Source organism: Thermobia domestica, chromosome 1 (assembly GCF_964235325.1).
Source record: "Thermobia domestica chromosome 1, izTheDome1.hap1.1, whole genome shotgun sequence".
In the NCBI taxonomy this organism is placed as follows: domain Eukaryota; kingdom Metazoa; phylum Arthropoda; class Insecta; order Zygentoma; family Lepismatidae; genus Thermobia; species Thermobia domestica.
Window position 1 is genome coordinate 757,245 of NC_137454.1, and position 20,166 is coordinate 777,410.

General features: G+C 36.7%; 1 protein-coding gene across 1 annotated transcript in view; it reads left to right on the forward strand.

Moving 5' to 3' along the window:
* The window catches only part of LOC145683004 (protein MTSS 1-like), a 229,694-nt gene that overhangs the window by 167,654 nt on the left and 41,874 nt on the right, over positions 1-20,166 (forward strand). The window contains exon 2 of the mRNA XM_081754361.1: positions 3,512-3,573. Within this exon, the coding sequence (XP_081610487.1) occupies positions 3,512-3,573 (62 nt within the window). The remainder of the gene's footprint in view (positions 1-3,511; positions 3,574-20,166) is intronic.

Here is a 20,166-nt window from a genome sequence, read left to right on the forward strand (position 1 = left end):
GGCAACGTTATAGTAAAACGAAAGTGTATCCTGAAGGAATAGTTTCATGTTAAAAAAAATAAAATGGCAACTGTCTAAAGCTTAAATTTTTCAACGAATCTTTTCTGTGTGTTTTGACATATAGATCAGAGACATAGGCACTGACAAAATCAGGTATGCATTGTTGCAGACTACACAGCTAGAACAAATAGAGACATGGAAAGATAGGCGTATGCTAGGAATCACCTGCAAAGATAAAAGAAAATTACACGGCTTAGAATAATAACAGGAGTGACGGATTTCATTGTGAAAGCATTGAAATGGCAGAACATTAGAAGGATAAATTATAAATGAACAAAAGCGGTTTATTGAGAGACAAGAAGATAATTATGAATCGTCTTCATACAGCGAGTGTTACGTGTATTACCACTGCAAAGTAATGTGGAAAAGCCAAATATTTATGAAACGCAGTCAGAATTTTGAAATTAGCAAATGGCGATGGGTATATTATTACTGTTTGCTCTTTATTTATCGTTATATTCATAATTTAAGAGTTTGTTTGTCTTCAGGAAATTGTTTCTGAGATAGGAAGATGTATCAGCATTTCCTCTGTATATTTTATGTTTTTGCGTTGAGATAAAACCACCCCACGTCCGAGGAGTTCCATGTATTCTGTATGTTTCTGCCTGTAATTATGATATCTTTATTATCAAATATGTACTGTGCCAGTGTCGATTGGGGGAAGCGAGTGCGTTTTCGTAGTGAGGAGACCCTCTCACTGGAGCGGTGGAGTCCCGTCCCTCATTTTTGTGTTGGTTCACCTATCTCTCTTTTATGTTTGTGTGTGTACGCATCACTTATTCTCGTGATGGCCACGCCCATTGCGTGATGACGAGTTGAAGGGTGTTTGATGCAGGCGGTGTCTTTCTCCTGGTTATTGGATTTTATAAAATAGTCGAGCTTCCCTCCCCTCCCTACCAAAGAAGTCAGAGGGGACGAATGGAAATTCCTTCCTCATTCGGAATAAAAGGGAATCTCTGGAAACGACAGATTCAAGGGAGTCGTAGTTGAAATGAATACCTGGGGCTTCATATTCCACAGCATAATAATTGGACACTGCATTGTAGAGGTAAAACGTCAAGGAAAAATACAGTGGTTCACCACCCTACGTGTAGCCTCTCTTGGAGCAATCCAAGGTACAGGAGAAAAATATTCGCTAGAAATACAGCAATTTGCAAGCGAATGTTCGACTAACAAGCACGATAGACCTTCTGAGAGAGAACATTTGTGTGCGAAACCTTTTCTCACATCAATAGGACGTTTTAGAAGTACGTAGTATGTGCGTAAAGAGTATGTCACCATCACCTTTAGAAGAATACAAACAACAATGTACTAGTTAAAGTCTTCGCTAAGTTCACCCCAACTCTTTTGAATTTTAGAGAGTGATTTTAAGAGAATGGAGAGAAAGAAATGAAAGTCAGCCAAGGAATACAGTATCTACAAAATGATATTCAATAAAATTACAATTTTTTTTTCAAACATTTTGTTATACCGGGTGTCCCATATAAAGCCGGTACGCCTCACGCACGACATTCAGGTAACACTTTAACAGCAATAATGAATTAACTAACAAGAATACGCGTAGATAATAGTAACGTTAAACAGTTACTTTGGTTATAAGAGATGCTGGAGGCCATGGTCATGCGCATCCAGGCATCACTGATCTAGTTTGATAACGTTACCAGCAACACGCTGTAATTCTGAAGGCGTGATGTTAATTTCTCTAGTAATGTTCCGTTTAAAATCGTCTGTTGTGTGAGGATTGTAATCATATACTTTGGTTTTCAGTGTGCCCCATAAATAAAAATCACACGATGGTAAGTCCGGGGACCTTGGGGGCCAAAGGCCTCTTCTGCTGACAAGTCTGTCTTCAGGGAAGACGTTGCTGATGTTGGCCGTATTTTCGTTGGATGTGTGGGCGGTTGCTCCATCTTGTTGGAATACTGCATACAGCTCTGCATCTGTTAATTGGGGATATAAATAGTCAAAGATCTCTAGATATCTGGTACTGTTTAAGGTGTCATTCTGGACAGATTCTACAGCCCTCCATTTCTTGTACAGGTCTAGAGTAGTCCTGGTCGTGGGAAGTTGCTACCAGGATGCTTTGCTTGAAAGATTTCTTTACATTCCTTGGTGGAGCCTGTCTTTATGTAAAATTCCACAATATCAATTTGCTGTTCTGATGCAAACCGCTTTATTTCTGTCACAAATGTCCCTTGTTGCCACAAGCACTGATTCAGCAATAAGACATTGCAACAACTCTCGAGACAGTGTTGTCATCTCAGAAGCAGTTTAGCTAGAGATGATTAACCGGTATGTGAGGCGTATCGGTTTTATGTGGGACACCCTGTAGATCAGTTATTCGAGTGCACATTTATCACGTGATAATCATTGGGCAACCAAATTTATGCAGTGTACCTAAGATCTGGAAAGCAATTATTACTTCATATTTATATAATAGCGTGGCGCAATCTCTACATTTTTGATATCCTTCATTGCTTTTAATTACTATTTTTTTTTTTTTTTTAAGTGAGGGTTACGCTAGGGAGAAGCCTTAACGATGTAATTTGCTACTTACACAGTAGATAAATAAATAAATCAAAATAATTTCTTCCACTGAAATAAAACTGTTAATAATTGCAAGGAATGACATACTTTTTGCACCACAAAAGTTCGTTTTTTTTCGATTCTTTCGAAAACTACGCATTAGAATTCAACCTCAAGTACGTTATTTTGCTAAGCTCGATGTGATGTACCCATTGTTCATGTATTTGCACAATATTTTAATTATACAGCTTTAATGATAATTTTAGGTTATATGTCATTAAACATACTATGTACTGTCATCTTACCTGTGTCATAATGAAAAAGATTTTTCAATGTCATTGTCGCGGTTATTTACAGGATCAATTTTTAGCTTTAGAAATGTATTATTATAAGTATTCGTTTTCTCAAAAACTATGCATTAGCTTTTTACATCCATGCATATAATTTTGTTCTGCTTAATAAGATCTTTCCATTGGTATGTCACATCTTTAGACATATTTTCCCCGCTTTACTGCTAATAAGATTGTTTAGTTTCCATTATCTGTGTATTTAGATTGTTTAGAAGTAATACTATACATTCAGTAATAACAGTATTATACGTACGATTTCTTCTCTTCTTTATAAATTAAATAATTAAAATACGTTCTGGAGTCAAAAATTACAATGCATTTCAATCCTTTTTTTTTTTTTTTTGTGTGTGTGTGTGTGTATGACTTTCCTTGTTTTAAAAGATCTATCTCACAAGGACAGTGTATATACCGTCCGACAATTAAGTAACGAGACTGATGTCTCCCAATGAAATAATTTCTTAAGAATATTTACAGATGTTAATAAAGTGTTACATATCTTAACTATAAATATATAGCATTTTGATTATGCTAGTTTCGTTCCCCGATTTTATATTTTTTGATTTTTTTCTTTTCAGAATGGAACACCGTTATGGGAAGACCTAATAGCGAAGGCAACGAAACTGCACACCTGTCTAAGGTAAGCAAATTGGTGATCGTCTTATTTTTTGTGCAGAAGAATCATGCGTAGATAGATTTTGTGTTGTGTACGATGAAAGCGAGAACCATGCACTTTTACAAACATCATAGATTTTATCTGAAATAGGGGACGTGGTGACTTAATAGTAGAGCAGCCATTTCTCATGCGAGGGTTATTAGGCTTTGAGAGTTTTATAGTAGACAATATCGTTTCGGTCGAGGTTCTCCCTCCTCTTGCATCCTTATGTTCCATCAGTAACTTCATAACCATTTGGTTTCATTAAGCGCCTGTCTTCTTTAGCCTAAAGTACAACCACGAAACGTCAAATTCAGTGGCGTATTTAGGGGGGCTTCCGGGCTTAAGCCCCCCCGAAATCTTACTTACTATAGTAAAGTATATGAAATATCTTGCAGAATTTTCACATTTTCAGTCAAAGCCCCCCACCCGAAAGTTAGCAAAGCCCCTCCCGAAACAAAATCATAAATACGCCACTGGTCAAATTAAAAGATTTTACTTCGTTATGTTTTCCTTTTGATCCGATTCTTTTCAGTTGGTTCTGACAGAAAGAAAATTCTCCAGGAGGAGAGAAGGCAGTAGTAAAGTTTGAAAGGTTCTAAATACACCGAAAGTGCGTAGAATAAATTATGTTCATCTTGTGAAGCATCACTTCTGATTTGTGTCGGGGGGAGCGGCAGTTGAAGGTTTGAAATGAACGAACTAGTCTATAATGGAATATTAGTAGACGTAATTTTACTGCAGCAGTTATTCACAGTTGCCTCGTGTATGAAGTCGGAGCAGCGACAGGGAGAAACAGAAAGAGCTAAGGAGAGGTTGGGACGAGACAGACATATGATATAGAGAAGTGTTGGCAGTGTGTGGGTAATGGTGGACTTGCGAGTACTATACCTGGAAAATAATAGATTCCATCATTCCTAGTTGGCCTGTCAACGCTACTTTTAATCAACACCTGTTTATCATCTGCTCCTTTTGACTGTCCGCCTGGTTTACCGAAAATGAGAAAAACGAAACAATGATGTCATGGTGCATCACGTCGAAAAATGAAATAAATTCTTCCATGTTTATGTCCTTTAGATAAAGGAGACGGTTGTGTAATGATGGGAATGATTATGGAAAGGGGAAAACTGTGGATCAGTGGTAGAACACTTACCTCTGGTAGGCAGGGTCCTTGGTTCGATCTCCGGCCAAGTAACAATATCGTATCGGTAGGTTTTCTTGGGGTACTCCCGTTTCCTTCCACTTTCTCATTCCATCAATTCTTCCATAATCATTCATCGCTTTATTCATCTCCCTTAGCCTGAAAGACATATTCGTGTGACGTTAGACTGAAAGATTTCATTTCATTTCAAGATCATGGAAGGATTGATGAAGTTAGGAAGGGGAGATAAACGGGAGAACCTCGAGAAAACCCAGAAGTACAACGTTGTTCAGGAAGTCACTTGGCCTCCTGGGATCAAACCAAGGAACCATTGCACTAGAGGTGAGCGCTGGAAATGGCTACTAAACAGTGAATCGTATCGAAGCTTGGCTATCCTTCGTTTTAAATTAGAAATCTCCATTAATAACATAGGCCTATGACCCTACAGACATAAGGTCAAACCAAACATTTGACCAATTGTGAGACAGAGGGTCAGCCTGACAGTCTACTTCAAATGTGTTGCAGGAGCGTACTTCCACGTCTTCCGCACTGATTGAGTCATACGCTGCGATGGAGCGAAATGAATATTTATTGAAAGCTATTTTTGTTTAACACAGTGGTTCTCAACCGTTGTGTCTCGACACACTGGTGTCTCACGCAGTCCCCTAAGGTGTGTTGCGAAATTTTATAATTTAAAAATCATGAAGAATTTAATAATAACATAACCACTCAAAAAATAAAAGTTCTGCACCGAATTCTAGTTTCTGCAGAATTTAAAGTTGCAGGGTATGAATTCAATGTATTTTATTACGCCGAATCCAAATTTCGAAACCCCAATAAGATCGACCGTCTCAGTTTTTTTTTATGGCAAAACATTAGCGATTTTGGTTGTTACATATATATTTCCTATCCAAAAGTGGTAGATTTTCAGCCATAAAAAAATTGACATGATCGATCGTCCTGGGGTTTCGAAATTTGGATTCTGTGTAACAAAATACATCGAATTCATACCCAGCAATCCGGTGCACAGAACTTTTATTTTATTTTATTTTATTTATTTATTTATTTATTTATTTATTTAGTGCGTGGCTGTGTAGTTAGTTAAAATCAAGACAGATTGTACGAGTGAACACCTCAGGCGATTGCAATAATGCTCAGTGCTATATAGAAAAAAAAAATGAAATGAAATCTTTGAGTTTTACGTCCCAAGGCTATGCCGGTTTGGCTAAAGGAGACGGTGATGATGAGTAAGGAATGAAATGGTGGGAGGAAACGGGAGAACCTCGAGAAAACCCACGCACACGATGTTTGCCCACCGTGACGATTCGTTGGTGCCCGTCTTGTCCACCACAAAGTTCACTTGGCGGGGGCTGGGATCGAACCCGGGACCCCAAGCACCAGAGGTGAACGCTCTACCACTGAGCTACAGCGCTATATAGAATCACTATAAAAACTAGTGGGTTTCGCTATTATAATATATTATTATTATATAATAAAAATACGAAACAATGTGTCGAGATATCTTGGATGTTCAGTAAAATGTGTCGTGAATCAAAAAAGGTTGAGAACCACTGGTTTAACAGATTGTTTGTCCATTAAAATTAAGAAAATTCATATTGTTCTCAAATGTTTAAATACATCAACGTTAGGAAATTCAGCAACCGAACAGCGGACTAAGGTTCATTGCTTTCTCTCTCTTTTCTTCTTCTTCTTCTTCTTCTTCTTCTTCTTCTTCTTCTTTATGATCACAGAGAGAGATGTAGAAGTCTTTGAAGAAGTTCCTGTTATTCTGATATTTGTGAATAATTTATGAGGATTCAGCTGTTCCGTATCCGACTGAGAGACTTCTAACCCTCATCAGGAATTCCAAGCGATTGGTAAATAATGTTGGAAGTTAGCTTACTGATCAAACACCAACCTCCTCACGAACGTCTATGGATTCTTACACTCAGTCACGTGTTTACCGTTAACTTCAAAGAACTGGCCGAAATCAAATGGAGTATTCGTGATTCGGAGGAAGAAGGCGCATTCCCATGTATAATTGGAGATTAAGAAAATCTGCCTTACCTTTCTGTTTTGTACGTGCGAAATATTTTCTTTTATGGTTATTTTGAAAAATCCTCTAGTTTTACGTTTGATATTTATGCCGGTTAGGATAAACAAGGCGGTGAAAATGAAAAATGAATAAAATAGAGTAATGAAGAAAGTGGAAAGAAATGGGAGAACCCCGAGAAAACCCACGCACATGGTGTTTGTCCACCACAAAGTTATGGTTATTTTGAGTGTAAGTACGGTCTAAAAGTCGAAATACAGTAAGCAGAAAATTTCAAGTGAAGAATTTCATAGCATGTACAAAAAAAGACGTAATTACTCGGCAGTGAAAAAATATTGCGAATATTTAAATCTGGTTCAAAAATGTGTCAGATAAGATTTGAACTTCGAATTGACAGCAAAAAAAGCGCTTAAATAGATTAAGAAAGTGTAAAAAAGAAAAGAAAATGTCGATTGAGTAGTTTTTTTTTTTTTTCTTCTACAACGGTCAATCTTTCTCTATAATCAATAAATGACGATTCACTTCTAAATAATAGTCTCTTATCCAGAACCTTCTGCCTTGAGTAGTTCTTCTCCCTGTTACTCTGAAGAGCTTCTTGATTCCATTGTACTCTCTCGTAGAGGATGGCTTCTACTCAGTTTTTGCCTCTTGATATCCATTTGATCATCGTGTTTTCCTCCTATGATCAGCATTCCAATATATCTTGCCCCTTTCTACTTTGGTTCCTTTATGATATAGATTATATCTATCTTTGTAATCCATATGAGTGCGGTAATTCGTAATATGCTCCATGCTTCGTTGCAGACTGTGAAAACAGAGTATACATTCACTGAAAATTTTACGTTTTAGACACCTCGTCCTTCCGAACACTTATTTCGGGATAAAATGAGTTCCGTCGGCATTATATAAAAATCCATGAAAAACTATTGTCACTTTTAAGTAGATCTCAATGATACATTTCAAATGGGACTTCAAATAAATAAAATTTGTTAATTTAATAAGGTGGCAGTTATATTTATAAATTTATGTATTTACATATTTGAAAAATGTGAAGGTTGTTCAAGAACCTTACCGACAGATCCCTGTGGTATTACATATGCCTTTAAGTATGTTTAAAATTTGGTACCTTACACAAAATGTCAGCGACATTTAATTTTTATATTTTAATAATATGGCAATTAGCAAAAATTAAATGAAATGTCTAAAGAAGACGCTTAATTAATAAAAGAAAATAAGAATATGAAAGAAAACCAGCGAAGACAATTTTAGAGGCTCACATGGTCTAGAATAGAGTGACCAACCGTCCCGTAAAAACGGGATTGTCCCGTTTTTTCACTACCATTCCCGGTGTCCCGAAAAATTTTCCCGGGACGCCAAAATGTCCCGTATTTCCGTACATTAGATACAAAAAATTTTCTAATCTAAAATTTCCTAATTTATATTATTATTTTCTTGATTACATTGGAATATGTCTAATTACTGAGCAACGTCATTACGACGTTTGCGATATTGGATGTGGTGGCTGCACTGTTTTCCCTCCTAGGCCTCCCCTCCAAGACTCCCACCCCGCAGACGACAGTGCAAGGGGCTCAAAGTCTTATAAAAAACAAACTGTTTCGGGCGGTGGAAGACTGAGGCGCTATACAGTATACAGTACAGTGTTTCTGTGATTTGACTTGGATGTAACATACTGTCATTTACGAAAGGAGAACAAAAGTATAGAACTATAAAAGTGAAAGTAAAAAGAAAACTAGTTGTAAGTGAAATAATGTTCAAAAGAAAAAAAAAAAAAATCAAATCAAATCAAATAAAGGGAGTTGGAATCCGATGCTGAGAGTAGTTTGTTATAAATTCTGCCGGTGGCAGATTTTGTTGATTGACAGATATTGATGAATGTTTCATATATTTTAGTAACGTTTTCAAAATTTCATTTTTTGTTAGTTGCTGATAGTTACTTGTTATTTAAATAATTCCACAACCTTTTCAATAGGTTTTAAAACGAAGATGTGTAAATTTGCCCTTTTTGTGAGAGATACAGAGAGAGAGAGAGAGAGAGAGAGAGAGAGGGGGGGGGAGACAAAAAAAATATATTTAGGGGAGCAACCTATCCAAAAGTAAAAAGTTGTCCCGTTTTTTCTAGTTGACGATTTGGTCACCCTAGTCTAGAATCGAATCTACCAGTGAGCCAACGCCTCTTCTTCCATTATATGGCAATTAGTTTTCATAAAATAAGTTAATTAAATTTGAGATACTATATAATGAACTCCTTTCTGATGAATGTAAGGGTGTCTCATTCATTCATTGGATTATGCTGTGTACCTGTAGATTCTACGTAGGGTTAAAAAAATCATAATTAAAAACAAAGGTACTCTTATACATAAAACTGGTGAAAAAAATACACGTTCTTGTACTTAAAAATAGTAACCTCTCGTGGAATATTTAAATTAGACCGTTGAAATATTTCACCCAGTTTGGGGGATGCTAATGAAATTAGAAGATTATCCATAATAGAAAGTGTGCATATGGTTGTGTGTTTCAAGTAGATCATTTGGTTGTAAGCTTTTTATGTATTCTGTTTGAAGTGACGCCCCAGTTACGTTCTCTCCCGTTATTCATCATAGATGCAGACGCACGGAGAAATTTACATCAGGAGATGTTGACAGGTTTTCCAACACGTGACTTCACATTTTTTTTTCGTTGGATAATAAGCGACGGATTCAGACAAGGTGTGAAGTGTGTTGTATGTTGCATCGTCTTTTGGCGAGTGTGAAGGAAAACACATGAATATCTTGTCAAAATGTTTCATCACACTTTCTTCAATGAAGACTGGTTATTTATATGAACAGAATCAGGAACTGACAATGCATCAATGAGTACTCCATTCAGGATAACTCACAATGCGAATTAATATTAAAAATGCGTCGTATAAAAATTCGAAACGTTACACATCGGGAACGGCGGCGGGGGGGGGGGGACTCGGTAATAGAGCACTCACCGTGGTGCATGTAGTCCCTGGGTTGATTCCAGCTCCCGTGAAATCAGCTTTGTACTGTATAAACACTGTGCTTGGGATTTTTCCAAGGTTCTCCCGTACGCTTAACGTCATCCACACTTATCATTCATCTCATTTCTTCATTGTCTCCCCTAGCCTTGATGCACAACGGGACGTTAAACGTCTCCATGCCCCAAAAATTAATACGTATGAGATGATACACTCCCCTACGTAATGTTGAGAGTTTTTTTTTTTTTTTTCGTTTGTACTCCATTGATGCACTGACTTGTTTAAAACATTGTACCAAAGTGTATCCCAATGAGATATATAAATGCATTAATAAAATAAGCATAAGCCTGCCATTTCAAAGGCTCAAATATGTATGTCAGTTGTCTGTCTTGTTCACCGAGAAATATTTTAAACTGGTTAGCGGTTACAGTCACATGCCCGGTGGAGATATTAGAGGTCAGGATTCTTCACCCCTTTTTTAAGAAATGGCATTAGTTTTTTTTTTGGGGGGGGGTGGTACATCTCGGACTATTTAGGGTAATAAGTTATAGCTAACCTTTGCCATTGATGTTAGAGATCTTGTGGAAGTTTGTGAGATTCAGAATTATGATTAAAGTTAGGTTCAGATCTCGTATATATCCTCAATAGAGGAAATGAGTGGTGAACCACAAACAAAGCAAATCAAGTACTGTTGGCTTGAAATTTCAAGGCCACTTTTAGCGTCGAGGCTATTTGAAATGTAAACCTGCAACATAACGTAGAGTGTAAATCACATTAGATTCTACCGGAAATTGAACCGGAATCTTCCATGCCGAAGAAGCCTATAATAATTGTATATACTTACCAGAAAGCCAGTGTCTGACGAAAGTTAAAAAGGAATGTTTGGTAATGCTGGACGTTATGAGGGCAAAGTGAGGCATCCTTTGGGGAATCCCTTGCGCTCGCCTTGTATACATCTAATCTTAGTATCTTTGGATAGTCCATGTTGAGAGTCTGTGTGGGCCGCCGAACGCCGCCCTTCTATCTCTTGTCGTTTTGCCAGAATTAGCCTTCAAAGTTCATTTTCCCACCCTTTTGGACGTCCGTAACTCGATTAGGAGGCCGAGATGGACATTGTGTTAAATAGACATTTTTACTTGTTTTCATTTGTAGAATCACCTCCCAAGCGTTGTAAACAACCTTTCTTTACACCCTGTATATATATATTTCTTGTTTATGAATAATGAACTATATAGTATGCTCCAAAGTTCACCATCTTCGTATGGGCAATCGCAGGAAGTAGGCCTAATTTAAATTTTGTGTAATACACCAATATGGCGGCTTACATATATGCTTTTTTAAAATCACGGGATGATCATCATTAGAAAAAAATGCATGAGTGCCTGTGTTCAATGGTGAGTTTATTCGTACTATAAAAACAGTTTTGTTAATAAGATTATTGGGAATACCCTATTAAAATGGAAGCAAATGTGCATCAAGCTGTCACATTTCGGTTTCCATAATATATTAGTATCCTAGGTAATATTCCTCCATATTACGTCACCAAGAGTAATTTATTCAGAACGCGTTATGGTGTTACATGATATTCTACATACTATAGATACCTTGACTCTGTCTCTCCGTTATTTTGATAAATGTGACCAAAGTTTGTGGAATTTGAACGTAGGAATTGTTGAACAGCATTGAAGGATATATAGAACTCATTGTTGAGAAAACCAAGTTCTTGAGAATTGCATTCAGTATAAAAGAAATAAAAGTTGAGCTTAAATCGAAAAGATTGACATTGAGAACGAGTTTTTTTTTTTTTAATCTAAATAAAGAACTATTGGACACTGTAACATTATTAGAATGAGAAGACTTAGCATTCTTCGTTGTATATGATCCGAAGGAAAGGAGAATTGTTGGTAAATCGTCCTGCTGTTGAGACCTAATGCTTTGTTTGTTATTCTTGTTTCTATTTCTAACTCTTCTCTTAATCACCCTCTCCCATTTGTCTCTCTGGTAAATCTTGTGCACAGGTGTGTTTGAAGAAAGATTAGAGAAAGGATTACACATTTTCTACCATTTTCTAATTTGAAAAGCCTTCGAGAGATTAATTTTTGATCATTGCTATGAAACTGGCAATTAAAACTGCTATCCACCATTCTAATTTGTAAATACAGTTTGTCGCATATACGAGGAAACGAAATCGACAAATGGCTTTTCTTTTTTTGTGGGTGTTGGAAGGTGTACGGAAGTTAGTCTTACAGTGTAATCCTAAATCAATTAGTTATGCTGTATCTTCATTTATAAAAACAAATAATTCCAGATAAAAAGAGAAGATAATTAGGCTACCTGTGTGAAACAATTTTATTTATTTATTTATTTATTGAACAAATTCCTAGATACATCATAATTTTGCCATTTTACACAGGAAAATGTTAACAAACAAACAAGAAAATAAGACGAAAAAACAGCAAAACAACAACAAAATAATAATAATAATAATAATAATAATAATAATAATAATAATAATAATAATAATAATAATAATAATAATAATAATAATAATAATAATAATAATAATAGTGTCAACAAAGAGTGTAAAAGTAATATTGTTTCGTCAAAACTCGTTTAATTGCTCTTTCAGACACCAGATAACTCGAAGAAATGTCTACATCACTTGTTAGATGATTATAACAGTTTGGTATCTTGTAAGAAAGAGACCTCTGTATAATTGCCAACCTAGGGCGGGAAAGATGGAATAGGTGGGTGTTCCCGATTATGCGGGAAGGGACACGATCTTAAGTTTCTATTAACTATTTTATGAAGGAATTTCAGGTTAGAGTTATTTCTGCATATTCCCGGAGTCTGGATATTTAGATGTCGCAAGAGCAAGAGTTCCTTCTTAGATAATATTCAGAGTGCGTTCTACTTATAATGTTGTTAAGTTCGGCCTCATTTCCATAGAGGCGGCATGAAAGTGTGGGAGACATTGCGGCTTACTTGATAATTTTTTGTACTACGTACAATTACGCATTTATACCTGGAGGGTGGCTCAGTGGTAGAGCGCTCACGTTTGGTGTGCCCTGATTTATTTCCTCGGTCCCGTCATATGAATTTATTGTGGATTGGCTGTAGATTTTTCCATTTCCCCTGTGCTTTCACCACTGTTTTCATGACTATTCTGTTTCATTAATCATTAATCGTCACTATTTCTGCGTACATGACATATTTGTGAAACGTAAAACTAAATATTTCAATTTTTATTAACTAGTGATGCCGTGCATTATGAAAGGGAGTGAGATTATTTGTTTATTTATTTTTAAGTTACTTATTTCCACAAGCGTCATGTCTCACAAATTTCAACAGCGACTAAAACCAGTTATTCTTGCACCTCCAAAGAAACGTACACAACTTTTTTTTTTTTTTTTTTAATAATAAATCAACAGCAAGTAATAGATACAGTCCAATAGAGAGCATATATTATGATACATGAAAATAGGAACAATTTTAAGGTTAGTGTTAAGATGGAAGTCCCTTACCTTAGCACAAATGATAGGAAAATTTCAATTCTCTAGTGTCAAACTAAACACACATTGTTCCATGAAATTCAACGTTGTGGATGTGAATAATATAGTACCGGTCAAAAGATTTCAACCAGCTTAGATTTCAGTGACTATCCACTGTGGACCTGTTATTTTGGCACGAGAACTTTGGTACTGTATGTCAGAGGCTGCAGTTTATACCTTAATACAGGGAGTCGAGGTCTGAAACATACTGCAGATGATATATCTAGCTTAATTAGGAATGGTATCGATACAAAACTTCTACAATCTCGGTCTCGTCTCAATTGAAAATTAGCTGTCTCACTATCGTATCTATAGTCTCGAAATAAACTATATGAAATTAAAAATGTACAAGTATTATCTTACAGCGTATCGTTCGTTTCTTCTTTATATTTTTTTCTCTTAATTTATAACTGGAGGATTACTGTAGCTAGGACGCGTACCACTTTGTATCTAAGTGGCTAACGCTCATGCTTTCTGTGCCTGTGGCCTCAGTCTTCAGTGAGTGTTCAATAAAACTGGAAGAGTTGTCCACATCCTACTATAAGAAATAGATCTTGTCTCATATAGTCTTCGGACTAGCTAAGTATTTAAATCTAAGCAAACAACGAAGAACAGAACATATCCTCGCATACAAGGCTGTATATAAAGCGAATTCTTTTTTTTAATTACGTATTAATATTAAATATAAAGATATACTAAATTGTGTGACCTGTAGATTTAATAATGACGGAATAAAAATGATGGACGCTGTTTCTAATTTTGTCATTAAGGATATCGGTATACATTTATCACTTTTCCACATTCCTTCTCTTTGCCAGAGAGATTGAAATTGAAGACAGACTGAAAACTTGAAATCTTGTGAAGTCAGGGAATGTAAGAATTTCTAGAAGTAAATTGTATAAAGAGTTCACTCCTCTGTTTCATTAGCACAGATTGAAGTTCTGTAGGGTTTTATTGTCATACATTTTGATGACCAACCATATTCAAGAGATCCCGTTTGCTTGTGACATATCAAGAAAGTTAGAAAACGCTCACAAAAAGAGTATCTTCCGAAGATAGTAAGGCTCGGAGAACGAAATCCTGTTGGCTGGCGGAATGTGTAGAATTATGGAAGCGAGGGGATAAACCCTCCTAAACCGCACGTGGCAACGTCTGATGAAAATACTAAGAGTGTCCAACAAAAGACGTATAAATGCCACTTCTCGAGAGCCATGATGGCCGCCGGCCGTTTCGTCCTTTTATATTGTTCACTCTCCAAGTCGTGGTGTGGAGATAAACTTTGATTTCGAAGGAGATTTTCCTCGTTACACCAGCCAACAACAAACCGTCCATCGAGTGGTGGTAGGCTTAATATAGAAGAAACGCTTCAGGGGTTGTAAAACAGGGCTAGATGGAGTCTCTTCTCACATACTGTGTAGCTGAGGAACCACTACACAGCACTGGGTCTACAGGGAATTTTCACGAGAATGACGTTCTGGAATGGCAAATTTAAATTTTCGCAGAAACCAAGCAAAGTATCGAAGTATTGTCTTGTCAGATAGACAGCTTGCTCAAATATTAGTTGTTAGATTTCTTGCTTCTCAATCCAGAGGTCTCGAATTCGAATTTTGTGGTCGAATAGTTCAGGAGAAGACGTGATATCCTTAAATATGTAGGTCTGAACTCTTTCTACTTCCGGTTCGATTTTTGTTGATTGTTAATAGTTTAATTTCAATGTAAATAGGTTTCTCAGACGAGAAGTTGGTTAAATATGCAAATGAACTTGGTTCTGTACATTGTTGCCTACGAAACGTAAAACTTCTAAAGATAAGCAAAATAATTACACAGTACACTCCAATAACAAAAATAATTTAAATGTTATATTACACCCTTCGTGTACTTATTGTTACTCGGAGTGATGGAGGGGGGGGCACGGTGGCTTAGTGGTACAGCGCTTATTTCTGGTGCGTGGGGTCCATTGTTCGATCCCTGGCCAAGTAAGTTTGTGGTGGACAACATTATGTCCATGGGTTTTCTCAGGATATTCTCATTTCCTACTACATTGTCATTCCACCAGTTCTTCCATTATCATTAACTTGCCTAAATCAGCCATCTCCCTTAGCCTAATTTGCCTAAATCAACCATCTCCCTTAGCCTAATTTGCCTAAATCAACCATCTCCCTTAACCTAATTTGCCTAAATCAACCATCTCCCTTAGCCTAATTTGCCTAAATCAACCATCTCCCTTAGCCTAATTTGCCTAAATCAACCATCTCCCTTAGCCCAATTTTCCTAAATCAACCATCTCCCCTAGCCTAGTTTGCCTAAATCAACCATCTCTCTTAGCCTAATTTGCCTAAATCAACCATCTCCCTTAACCTAATTTGCCTAAATCAACCATCTCCCTTAGCCTAACAGGCTTAACCGTGGGATATTACTGAAAGATTTCATTTCAGTTAATTTTCGGAATGATTCTGATAACTTCTATATGAAATTAAGGGGAGAAAATATTGCTTAAATTTTGTTTATAAATTTACAAACGAGAAGACAAAGATTTCGAGGCGAGACTAAAAAGGATTTCTGATTTGATTATTCTCCATATTTTTCGTCTCGTGTCATGAGCAGCGCTACTTCTGTGGAATGTTCGTAATCTGGGGCATGCGTTTGTTCGCATGGGCCCTCAGTTTGATTCTCTGTTAATGGGACGGGAAATGTTTCGCTTAATTCGATGACCGAACACTTTGAAATTTTTAGGGCCACCGGTTGAATTCTTGGATGATTCCTTTAAATATAGACGATGACCGATTTGTACTAGGGGATGCACAGTTGAACAATAGATACTTTCAGGCACCGAAATAAATATTAATATTAATTTGGAACTTTGTTTGCGGTTAAGTAGTAGCAGGGCCGTGCCGTGGAAAATCAGCGCCCGGGGCGAGAGTATACGACGGCGCCCCTATACATATATTCCAATCAATTTTTCCCATCTTTCCCTCCAATTTTTCGCCCCCTTACTTCGGCGCCCGGGGCCGTCGCCCCACTCGCCCCCCAACGGCACGGCCCTGAGTAGTAGAGCACTTGCCTCTGGTGTAACGGATCCCTTGCTTGTAGCGTTATAGGAATTCTCTCCTTTCTTCCACAAGACGTTAAATTGAAGATTTTATGCTGTTTGATTTCTACTAATGTCAACAAACTTACGATCTCTCTTCCAGTAACTTTCTTTCTTTCCCAGTGTCAAGGTTGCTGATTCCAGTGCATGTTTGATCTCGCAGACTCTGGAAGTGTTTAAAGTAAGACAAGGAGCAGTATCACGAGTACACCACGTGAAGGAATTTGTTTTTTGTGGCGTGGTATTTTCTTAATTAATATTCAAACCAGAAGTGGTAGCAGATTTCTGTCCCTTCTTGTTTTAGTAAAGCGATTAGAGTTGAGATGCAATAGGCTATATTCTTTGAGACACTTAATTTATTGCAGAAAAGTTTCTCGCTGTTTATTGCCGTTTTTACTATATAGCGATCAGCGTTAAGAAGCTTCATCTCGGCGAAATTAAAATACCGCTAATTTTACAGTAATTATGTGATATCTTCAAATAGATAAAAGATAATTGAAATATGGAACAAGAGCGCCCTAGACAATATTATTTTGCATGAGGTACCGTTATCACAAGTCACCTAGTGGCTTTTCGTTTTCAGCTGGTTTAGAAACGCGAAAATAAATGCCGATTTTCAAAATGGCTCGAAATCGAAAGCAGATAAGTGAGTCGTGATAACGGTTTCTCATGTAAAATAATATTGTCTAGGGCGCTCTTGTTCCACATTTTGATTATCTTTTATCTATTTGAAGATATCACACAATTACTGTAAAATTAGCGGTATTTTAATTTCGCTGGGATGAAGACTAAACTTCATTCCCGGATCCAATACAGGTTTAAAGAGGGATGATGATACTATTTTTTCTTTAGAACGCTACAACGATTTTCAAAAAAAGACAGCTTCTTGCTCTCTCTTTTCGTTTTTCCTCTGTGTAGATTAGGGATGGCCAAAATTTTCCGGAATCCGGAATCCGGAAATTTTGTTTTCCGGAATCGGAAAATTTACTTTCCGGAATTCGGAAAAAATCCGGAATTCGGAAAAATTCCGGATTTCGAAAAAATTCCGGAATTCGGAAAAATTCCGGAATTCAGAAAAATTCCGGAATTCGGAAAAATTCCGGAATTCGGAAAAAATCCGGAATTCGGAAAAATTCCGGATTTCGGAAAAATTCCGGAATTCGGAAAAATTCCGGAATTCAGAAAAATTCCGGAATTCGGAAAAATTCCGGAATTCGGAAAAATTCCGGAATTCGGAAAAAATCCGGAATTCGGAAAAATTCCGGATTTCGGAAAAAATCCGGATTTCGGAAAAATTCCGGAATTCAGAAAAAATCCGGATTTCGGAAAAATTCCGGATTTCGGAAAAATTCCGGAATTCGGAAAAATTCCGGATTTCGGAAAAAATCCGGATTTCGGAAAAATTCCGGATTTCGGAAAATATCCGGATTTTGGAAAAATTCCGACATTCGGAAAAATCCGGAATTTTTCCGATTTTACTGGATAAAAATTCTGGAATTGGCCATCCCTAGCTAGTAGCTGTTAAAAGAAAAACACAATAATGAATATATATACTGTATTAGTTTCTTGTAGTTGGATATGTCTTTATCACTTACGTAGACAATTGCTGCTGCAGTTATTTACTGCTTTATGAGGAAGGTCTTATTTTCACACACAAAAAAGTCGCCGGTATGTCTGAAACATTATCGCGTTCCCACCTGCAGCTGCTCCAAAGCACTGCAAACTACTTTTTAACCAGACGAAAGGCAGTGAAGGAAAAGAAATATCAACAAATATTGTAATAACATTCGCTTATTGTCAACATACCTATGTACAGTAAATACAAATTTATAATTTTTCACTTTACGAAGTATACAATGTAACTGTTCAATAATTAACATAAGTAGACATTCATTAATTTATATTAATATAATAATTAATAAAACTAATAAGCGGGTGATTGATGACTCAGTGGTAGAGTTTTCATCTATGGTATTCTAACCCAGGACATGTGGGTTTTGGATGGCTAATTTTGTGTTCGAAAATTTTCCCGGTGGTACTCTTGGTTCCCTTTCTTGTATTTGTTCCATCATCACTCATTAAAGAATTTAGTTTATCGAAACTCTATAGCCATATATTCATTCTGTCCGTCAGTGAAACAAACAGTCTCAAGAACTATCTGATGGATTACCATCAATTTTGCCCACGATGTACAGAGTCAATAGTTAAGAATCGAGTTCCCTGAAGAATGTAATATTCAAACCGGAAGCGGTACAAATCAACCATTTCCTGTTTTAACGTTAATCATTATATAGTAAATATGGTAATAGATAGCGAGAAGCGGTTTCCAGTAATCGACATATATAACATTCATGTAGATAGAATGTTACCCAATTTGTGCATCTGCTGAAAATAATGAGCTTATGTTAGGTATTTACAGAACACTTTCCGCTTTAGAAAATGCGTGCTTGGTAAAGAATGTAGAGAATTAGCTGAGTCAGGCACGTAGCTAGAATATGGTAATACGAAGGGGGGTCTGTCACGAAATACTGTGGTTAATTACCTGGGGCTCAATCATTCTAAAATATTTTATTGACAACATATATTGGTTCGTTTAGAGAAGATTTCTAATGAGGGGATGATATGAAATACTGTGGTTACACACCAGGGGCTCGATCAATCTAAATATTTACTGACAACATGCCCATATTGATTGGTTAGGACAATAAAATGAGGATATGTTAGTAAGTATTTTAATAAGAAGCTATGAAGAAATCTCGAGCAAAAGAATATAAAAAAGTATTGAAAAAGATATAGTCTTCCGAGGTCATTCGAACGGTGTCGAGAATTTTGCGCCTGGGAAATTTGCGCCCTACCTCAAGAACAGGGAAAATTGCGCCTGCGATGTACCTCCACCGGGAAGTTTGAGCCCTGCGAAATAAAAGAACCTATTCGAGCTTACGCATTTGCTCGGAGGGGCTGACATTACAGCATAAACAATCCTCCCCCCCCCCCACAGCCATGCCATTTGTGATTTATTTTCATTGTGGCTATATAAGGGGAGAATAAACTTCAATATAAGCCAAAATAACACAACGGATCAACGCAATCACTGCTTCTTCCAGAGATGATTTTGGGGGAACCCTGGCCTCCCCAGAGCTCTCAGAGTGCCCCCTCAGAGACCAAAATAATACGTTTATAATATAATAATAAATAGAATAGTACCAGCAGTGACCCCCCTCCGGAATACTAAGTGTGCCCCCCGGAACATTTTTTCTGAAAGAACGACTGAACGCAATTGTGTGTTTGAAGTGTAATTCCAGCAAGTAAACACATTGTACATAATTTTCTTGATAATATTACTGAACTGATTTTACATTCACTTTACATTTTCTTTTCTATATTTTGTGTCCTGAAAAGCCAAACAACTCGCAAGAATTGTGAACAGAAATATCTGGGTAGAGCCAAACAGCCTTTTGTAGATTAAATTATACTCTTTGATTATATTAATAAATAATTATATATCAGTCATTTATACTTTTATTGTAAATTTTGTAGTATAATGAAAAATTGTATTTGTATGGATTGCCCTTTAGTGAACTAAAATTGTATTTTTTTGATTTGTTCGGAATATTATAACGGATGGAGTAATTCACTGAGACGATGAGAGACAAGCCTAATTCAAGTGTGAGTGGAAGTTACTTTTCACAATACAGAAATAAGTTGAATTGTAGGGCGCAAACATCCCAGTGCAAATATATAGCC